At 32.6% G+C, this 10000-nt stretch overlaps 1 protein-coding gene across 1 annotated transcript in view; it reads left to right on the forward strand.

The window, feature by feature from the left end:
- Positions 1 to 10000, forward strand: part of adcy8 (adenylate cyclase 8 (brain)) — a 70094-nt gene that overhangs the window by 17055 nt on the left and 43039 nt on the right. The window contains exons 5-6 of the mRNA XM_062553058.1: positions 3458 to 3588; positions 6008 to 6119. Coding sequence (XP_062409042.1) covers positions 3458 to 3588; positions 6008 to 6119 — 243 coding nt within the window. The remainder of the gene's footprint in view (positions 1 to 3457; positions 3589 to 6007; positions 6120 to 10000) is intronic.

Genomic DNA, 10000 nt, shown 5'->3' on the forward strand with positions numbered 1-10000 from the left:
TCACACAACTACACGCACGCTGGCGAATTCGAACATTCTGAAACGCGCATATGCGATGAAACATGATTGCCCAATGACGCTATAAAACGCATTAATCACTAATGACGCTATTAAACACATTAATCACTAATGACGTTATTAAACACATTAATCACTAATGACGTTATTAAACCCATAAATCACTAATGCCGCTGTAAAACGCATTAGTCAGAAATGACGCTGTTAAACGCATTAATCACTAATGACGTTATTAAACACATTAATCACTGATGACGCTATAAAACACATTAATCACTAATGACGCTATTAAACACATTAATCAGTAATGACGCTATTAAACACATTAGTCACCAATGTTGCTATGACGCTTTTAAACGCATTAATCACTAATGACGTTATTAAACCCATTAATCACTAATGCCACTTTTAAACGCATTAGTCACTAATGACGCTGTAAAAGGCATTAGTCAGAAATGACGCTGTTAAACGCATTAATCACTAATGACGTTATTAAACACATTAATCACTAATGACGCTATAAAACACATTAATCACTGATGACGCTATTAAACACATTAATCAGTAATGACGCTATTAAACACATTAGTCACTAGTGTTGCTATGACGCTTTTAAACGCATTAATCACTAATGGCGCTATTAAACGCATTAAGGCGAGACACGGCAGGGGAAAACACTGTTTTTTTCAGTTTGCTACCTTAGCATGTATTCTACCACCCTACTACAACAATAAAGTCCGATTTGCACATTTAGGAGTTTATTTCATGACATTTTGTCTACTCGCGCCTATATATTTCTCCTAATTTCACCAAAAGTTCCCATTCTAAAGTGTCATGTACTACCACGACGTGATCCAAATCATATCGTGTGTGACACCGTTGAAAAGCCCTGTTTCTCCTGAATGACGCTATGCAATCCAAATATGGACATTTCCTTTGTATTAGCAACCAATCGCGAAAGTTCAAAAGCGAGTCTAGGCTTAGAACGTATCCCATTGGCTGTGTTTCAAGGCTGTTTTCTTCTCCCACTCTGAGAACATAATCTCCACTTCTGAAGCACTTACATGTGCCAAACTTTCCAGTCTTATACCAAACTATATTTACAAGACTTTTACACAGGGGTTTGTTGATATATTATACCCAACCTGATATATATTTGACATTTTATGCTTAAAAACATGGCAAAAAACGATTTTTCAAGGCTATTGACAAGATATGCTGATTTACAAGACAACAGAAGTAGATATTCATAAATCCCTCCGTAATTATTCTCCCATCTAATATATTAACACAATGAAAAAACAATTTTGAACCTGGCTTTATCCAAAACTCAGATTATGTATTTAAAAATATATGCAAATTAGCCTACTTTGCATATTTAAACATTAAATTACAAAAAAACTTGTAATACATTTTTTTCTTATGTTGATGTCAGTAATCAACTGGGGAAGTTTCATAGTGATATCTGCTAATTAAAATTTGTACCCTATTCACCTGTAGTGTCTCGCCTTAATCACTAATGACACTAATGACACATTAGTCACTAATGTTGCTATGACACTATTAAACACATTAGTCACTGATGACGCTATTAAACACATTAATCAGTAATGACGCTATTAAACGCATTAATCACTAATGTTGCTATGACGCTATTAAACGCATTAATCACTAATGATGCTATTAAACACATTAATCACTAATGTTGCTATGACACAATAAAACGCATTAATCACTAATGACGCTATTAAACGCATTAATCACTAATGACGTTATAAAACGCATTAGTCTCTAATGACACTATAAAACGCATTAATCACTAATGACGGTATTAAATGCATTAATCACTAATGACGTTATAAAACGCATTAGTCTCTAATGACGCTATTAAACGCATTAATCACTAATGACGCCATTAATCACTAATGACGTTATTAAATGCATTAATCACCATGTATGCCCATTATGTCCATTTCAAGTGTGGGGTTTTATTATTTTAAAATGGTACGAATAATTTTGCATGCCATTTTCATAAAAAATATAAAAATATTTTTTTTATTCCATGTTTCTACCACATTGTCAAACAACCTTAAGCCATGTACCAGTGTCATTTTAAGTCAGAACAAACATCAAAATCAACATCAAATCAATATTTGCTAGGGGTATGAATAATTTTATTCCTGACTATGTGTGTGCCAGTGGCAGTTGCTGCTTTTTGTGTGTGTCTGTGTTTAAGTACAGTATGTGTGCATATGTGTGTTTCTTCCTTTTTTTACTGTTTGTTTACTTGTGTGTGTGTATGTGAATGTGTATGTGTACGTGTACGTGTACGTACGTGTATGTGTATAAGTGTTTGTATGCTTGTACATGTGTGTTGCTGTGTGTGTGTGTGTGTGTGTGTGTATGTGAATGTGTATGTGTATGTGTATGTGTATGTGTATGTGTATGTGTATGTTAATGTTATGTGTATGTGTATGAGTGTGTGTATGCTTGTACATGTGTGTTGCTGTGTGTGTGTGTGTGTGTGTGTGTGAGAGTGTGTGTGTGCGCGCGCGTTGGCATTTGGTGTGTGTGTGTGTGTGTGTGTGTGTTGACGTTTGTCTCTGTGTGTTGACCTGTGTGTGTGTGTGTGTTGATTTGTGTCTGTGTGTTGACACGTGTGTGTGTGTGTGTGTGTTGACGTGTGTGTGTGTGTGTGTGTGTGTGTGTGTGTGTGTTGATGTGTGTTGACCTGTGTGTGTGTGTGTGTGTTGACGTGTGTGTGTGTGTTGATGTGTGTTGACCTGTGTGTGTGTGTGTGTGTGTGTGTGTGTGTGTGTGTGTGTGTGTGTATGTGTGTGTGTGTATGTGTGTGTGTGTGTGTGTGTGTCTGTGTGTGTTGACGTGTGCGTGTCTGTGTGTGTTGAGGTGTGTGTGTGTGTGTGTGTGTGTGTTGACGTGTGTGTGTCTGTGTGTGTTGAGGTGTGTGTATGTGTGTGTTTGTCTGTGTGTGTTGAGGTGTGTGTGTGTGTGTGTGTGTGTGTCTGTGTGTGTTGAGGTGTGTGTGTGTGTGTGTGTGTCTGTGTGTGTTGAGGTGTGTGTGTGTGTGTGTGTCTGTGTGTGTTGAGGTGTGTGTATGTGTGTGTATGTCTGTGTGTGTTGAGGTGTGTGTGTGTGTGTGTGTCTTGACGTGTTGAGGTGTGTGTGTGTGTGTGTGTGTCTTGACGTGTGTGTGTGTGTGTGTTGAGGTGTGTGTCTGTGTGTGTTGAGGTGTGTGTGTGTGTATGTCTGTGTGTGTGTGTGTGTGTTTGTGTGTGTGTGTGTGTGTCTTGACGTGTGTGTGTTTGTGTGTGTGTGTGTGTGTCTTGACGTGTGTGTGTGTGTGTGTGTGTGTGTGTTGAGGTGTGTGTGTGTGTGTGTGTGTGTGTGTGTGTCTTGACGTGTGTGTGTGTTTTGTCAGGAGCGTTTGGTTCTCTCTGTGCTTCCCCGTTTCGTGGTTCTGGAGATGATCAATGACATGGCCAGTGTGGAGGACGAGACCCTGCAGCACCAGTTTCACAAGATCTACATCCACCGCTATGAGAACGTCAGGTAACTGTCCACCATTACGGCTCAAAGACATCCACCGCTATGAGAACGTCAGGTAACTGTCCACCATTACGGCTCAAAGACATCCACCGCTATGAGAACGTCAGGTAACCGTCCACCATTACGGCTCAAAGACATCCACCGCTATGAGAACGTCAGGTAACCGTCCACCATTACGGCTCAAAGACATCCACCGCTATGAGAACGTCAGGTAACCGTCCACCATTTAAGGGTAGCCCTGCTGAAAAAACCCGTAAGAAACCAGGGCCCTGTAACTCGAAAAATCAAACTTAACTTTACGTTACGCATGGCTTACGAACTCGTAAATCTTAACGATCCGGGTGTAACTGAAACTTGTCGCAAGTCACACGTGAGATGCACGCAACTTAAACTGTAACTCGAAAGAGCAACCACTGTAAATGTTGTAGTAACGAGGGAATCAGCATCCGTTTCCCCCTGTCAACTTGAAAATGCTGTTCATCCAAGCTGCTCTTGTGATGAATAAAAGCTCTTACAGCTGCCTAATGAAATAACTGTCACTTAGGTAGAGGGATTAAAAAAAAAAAATGTTCTCAAGCTGACGAACACAAAGATACATTCTAGAAAGAAGATTTGGGACGTGAAAACAGAAACCGTAAACAGCTGGGTGAGGAGCACACAAGACGCGAATGGCAGGAAACGAATGCTCAATTGCTAAAATAACGGAGGCGAAGAGAATGCATGAGGGCAAGCATGAATGCAAATGACAGTAGCCTTGGTTATCCTTGGTTGTTCAGACACTTACGACAGCGTTACGTGTCGTATGAAGCAGTCGTAACTTTTGTCTTAAGTTACGTTACACGTAGACTTGCGAATCATTTGAGTTACATGCGTATCTTTTTACGATAGGCTTAAGATATGCGTAAGGTCTAAGAGCAGCTAACGTGTGCTTCGAGTTACAGGGCCCAGCTTAGGCTGGTAGCTGGTTTCAGCTGGTTTTAGCTGGTCTTTGCTGGTTTCTTCCAGCTATTGCTGGTCTTTGCTGATGTAGCTGGTTAGGCCACCAGCTAGACATGCTGGCGTGACTGTCTGAGGAAGCTGGTCGTGCTGGTGTGACCAGTCTGTCATTTGGGATATAACTGGTTTAAGATGGTCATGCTGGTGACCAGCCTGTCAAGCTTGATAAAGATGGTCAAGCTGGCTTTCTAGAATGACCAACATAAGCTGGCATGGCCAGTAAAAAACAGCAATGTAGACCAGCAACACCAACTAAAATGACCAGCTTGAGGTGGAACTAAGCAAAACCAGTTGAATTACCATTGTAAGCTGGGTAAACCAGCTGAAGGTATGTTTTTGTGAGAGTTTTGCTGGTCTAGCTGGTCAACCATCATAAGGTGGTTAAAGAAGCTGGTTAACAAGCTGGTCAACCAGCAAACCACCTGTCGCTGGTCAGGCTGTTTTTTTCAGCAGGGCTGTATATGAAAGGTGCTATTCAAATAAAGCATATTATTATTACATTGCATGTAAATGCCATGAACGTCATTCAAGCACTCCTACAAAGATATTGTAACAGAGATTTGATGATTGTATTTTTGACATTTGTGAACTTCGTACTTTTTGAGATATTTACGATAAAAGAGTTTAAAATTCCCATAGAGTTTACATTGAGACCCTTTGGCGGCAAAGATTAGTTGTTACGTCAGTGCTCCGCTGTCAGTAATCAAGGATCTTTGATCCAAACTAAAGCCATGCCACCGCTGCAACCTGAATGTTATGTCTACTCATTAAGCTGTAACGTCGGGTGGGCTGCAAGGGCTTTTAGCCATCTCGACAGAGCAGCCTACACGACACCGATCTTCACCCAGCGTTTTAAGTGAAGTCCAACCTGATCGACATTTAGCGCTACATTGTTATCATTCTCATCATTGCCATCATGTTTGTTGTTGGCAAGCTAGCTAACGTTATATTTGCTATATCATTTCCTCAGCCTACCTGTTGCTGCATAGCATCATTCGTTTCACTGTAGGTGAACTTCAGTAGGCCTACTAAACAAAGTGTCATCGCTTGCAACTCGTTTGAAGTTGGCAACTTTATTTCAGTCTATTATTTTAATAAATGAAGAGTTATTTTCCAAAATACTATCTACAATTTTAATGCATTTTCATGAATCACTTTTTAAATGTGGGTTTCCAAGTAATTTCAGTGGAACTGTAATTGGGTTATTGTTATTCATCTATTCTTATTGTGTCATACAGTATGTTGTCTTTTTAACTAATACAATGTTTTACACAGCAACCTTTTTACATTTACATGCAATGGTAATACCTTCCATGGAATTACAATTTCTAGTTATTATTATTGTTATTATTATTACCGAACTAAACTTCTCTCTGGTTATCTGTGTGTGTGTGTGTGTGTGTGTGTGTGTGTGTGTGTGTTACAGCATCTTGTTTGCTGATGTGAAGGGCTTCACCAATCTGTCCACCACGCTTACTGCCCAGGAGCTTGTGCGCATGCTCAACGAGCTGTTTGCCCGCTTCGACCGACTAGCTCATGTAAGCACACACATGCACAATTCACACACACACACACACACTAACCCATTCCAGCCAACACTCTCGTTTTTCCAGGTTTATCCCGTATCTTAAGGTCATATCCCGCCATCCTCCCGTTCTGTTGCTTCTCTATAGTGCTACTATACTTTACTTTACTACACTACGATACTGTCCTACTATACAATATATACTATATTATTACTGTACTATACAATATATACTATATTATCACTGTCCTACTATACAATATATACTATATTATTACTGTACTATACAATATATACTATATTATTACTGTCCTACTGTACAATATATACTATATTATTACTGTACTATACAATATATACTATATTATTACTGTACTATACAATATATACTATATTATCACTGTCCTACTATACAATATATACTATATTATTAGTCCTATGCAATATATACTATATTATTACTGTCCTACTATACAATATATACTATATTATTACTGTACTATACAATATATACTATATTATTACTGTACTATACAATATATACTATATTATTACTGTACTATACAATATATACTATATTATTACTGTACTATACAATATATACTATATTATTACTGTACTACTATACAATATATACTATATTATTACTGTACTATACAATATATACTATATTATTACTGTCCTACTATGCAATATATACTATATTATTACTGTCCTACTATACAATATATACTATATTATTACTGTCCTACTATACAATATATACTATATTATTACTGTACTATACAATATATACTATATTTTTACTGTACTGTACAATATATACTATATTATTACTGTCCTACTATACAATATATACTATATTATTACTGTACTATACAATATATACTATATTATTACTGTCCTACTATACAATATATACTATATTATTACTGTACTATACAATATATACTATATTATCACTGTCCTACTATACAATATATACTATATTATTACTGTCCTATACAATATATACTATATTATTACTGTACTATACAATATATACTATATTATTACTGTACTATACAATATATACTATATTATTACTGTCCTACTATACAATATATACTATATTATTACTGTACTATACAATATATACTATATTATTACTGTACTATACAATATATACTATATTATTACTGTACTATACAATATATACTATATTATTACTGTACTGTACAATATATACTATATTATTACTGTCCTATACAATATATACTATATTATTACTGTACTATACAATATATACTATATTATTACTGTACTGTACAATATATACTATATTATTACTGTCCTATACAATATATACTATATTATCACTGTCCTACTATACAATATATACTATATTATCACTGTCCTACTATACAATATATACTATATTATTACTGTACTATACAATATATACTATATTATTACTGTACTGTACAATATATACTATATTATTACTGTACTATACAATATATACTATATTATCACTGTACTATACAATATATACTATATTATCACTGTACTATACAATATATACTATATTATTACTGTCCTACTATACAATATATACTATATTATTACTGTACTATACAATATATACTATATTATTACTGTCCTACTATACAATATATACTATATTATCACTGTACTATACAATATATACTATATTATCACTGTACTATACAATATATACTATATTATTACTGTACTATACAATATATACTATATTATTACTGTACTATACAATATATACTATATTATTACTGTACTATGCAATATATACTATATTATTACTGTCCTACTATACAATATATACTATATTATTACTGTCCTACTATACAATATATACTATATTATTACTATACTATACAATATATACTATATTATTACTGTACTATACAATATATACTATATTATTACTGTACTATACAATATATACTATATTATTACTGTACTATGCAATATATACTATATTATTACTGTCCTACTATACAATATATACTATATTATTACTGTACTACTATACAATATATACTATATTATTACTGTACTATACAATATATACTATATTATCACTGTCCTACTATACAATATATACTATATTATTACTGTCCTACTATACAATATATACTATATTATTACTGTCCTATACAATATATACTATATTATTACTGTCCTATACAATATATACTATATTATTACTGTCCTACTATACAATATATACTATATTATTACTGTACTATACAATATATACTATATTATTACTGTCCTATACAATATATACTATATTATCACTGTCCTACTATACAATATATACTATATTATTACTGTCCTACTATACAATATATACTATATTATTACTGTACTATACAATATATACTATATTATTACTGTACTATACAATATATACTATATTATTACTGTCCTACTGTACAATATATACTATATTATTACTGTACTATACAATATATACTATATTATTACTGTACTATACAATATATACTATATTATTACTGTACTATACAATATATACTATATTATTACTGTCCTACTATACAATATATACTATATTATTACTGTCCTACTGTACAATATATACTATATTATTACTGTACTATACAATATATACTATATTATTACTGTCCTATACAATATATACTATATTATTACTGTCCTATACAATATATACTATATTATTACTGTCCTACTGTACAATATATACTATATTATTACTGTACTATACAATATATACTATATTATTACTGTCCTACTATACAATATATACTATATTATTACCATACTGTCCTACTATACAATATATACTATATTATTACTGTACTATACAATATATACTATATTATTACTGTACTATACAATATATACTATATTATTACTGTCCTACTATGCAATATATACTATATTATTACTGTACTATACAATATATACTATATTATCACTGTCCTACTATACAATATATACTATATTATTACTGTACTATACAATATATACTATATTATTACTGTCCTATACAATATATACTATATTATTACTGTCCTATGCAATATATACTATATTATTACTGTCCTATACAATATATACTATATTATCACTGTCCTACTATACAATATATACTATATTATTACTGTACTATACAATATATACTATATTATCACTGTCCTACTATACAATATATACTATATTATCACTGTACTATACAATATATACTATATTATTACTGTACTATACAATATATACTATATTATTACTGTACTGTACAATATATACTATATTATTACTGTACTATACAATATATACTATATTATCACTGTCCTATACAATATATACTATATTATTACTGTACTATACAATATATACTATATTATTACTGTCCTACTATACAATATATACTATATTATTACTGTACTACTATGCAATATATACTATATTATTACTGTACTATACAATATATACTATATTATCACTGTCCTATACAATATATACTATATTATCACTGTCCTATACAATATATACTATATTATTACTGTACTATGCAATATATACTATATTATTACTGTCCTACTATACAATATATACTATATTATTACTGTCCTATACAATATATACTATATTATTACTGTCCTATACAATATATACTATATTATTACTGTACTACTATACAATATATACTATATTATTACTGTCCTATACAATATATACTATATTATCACTGTCCTACTATACAATATATACTATATTATTACTGTCCTACTGTACAATATATACTATATTATTACTGTCCTACTATACAATATATACTATATTATTACTGTCCTATACAATATATACTATATTATTACTGTCCTATAC

Source organism: Sardina pilchardus, chromosome 2, assembly GCF_963854185.1.
Source record: "Sardina pilchardus chromosome 2, fSarPil1.1, whole genome shotgun sequence".
In the NCBI taxonomy this organism is placed as follows: Eukaryota; Metazoa; Chordata; class Actinopteri; order Clupeiformes; family Clupeidae; genus Sardina; species Sardina pilchardus.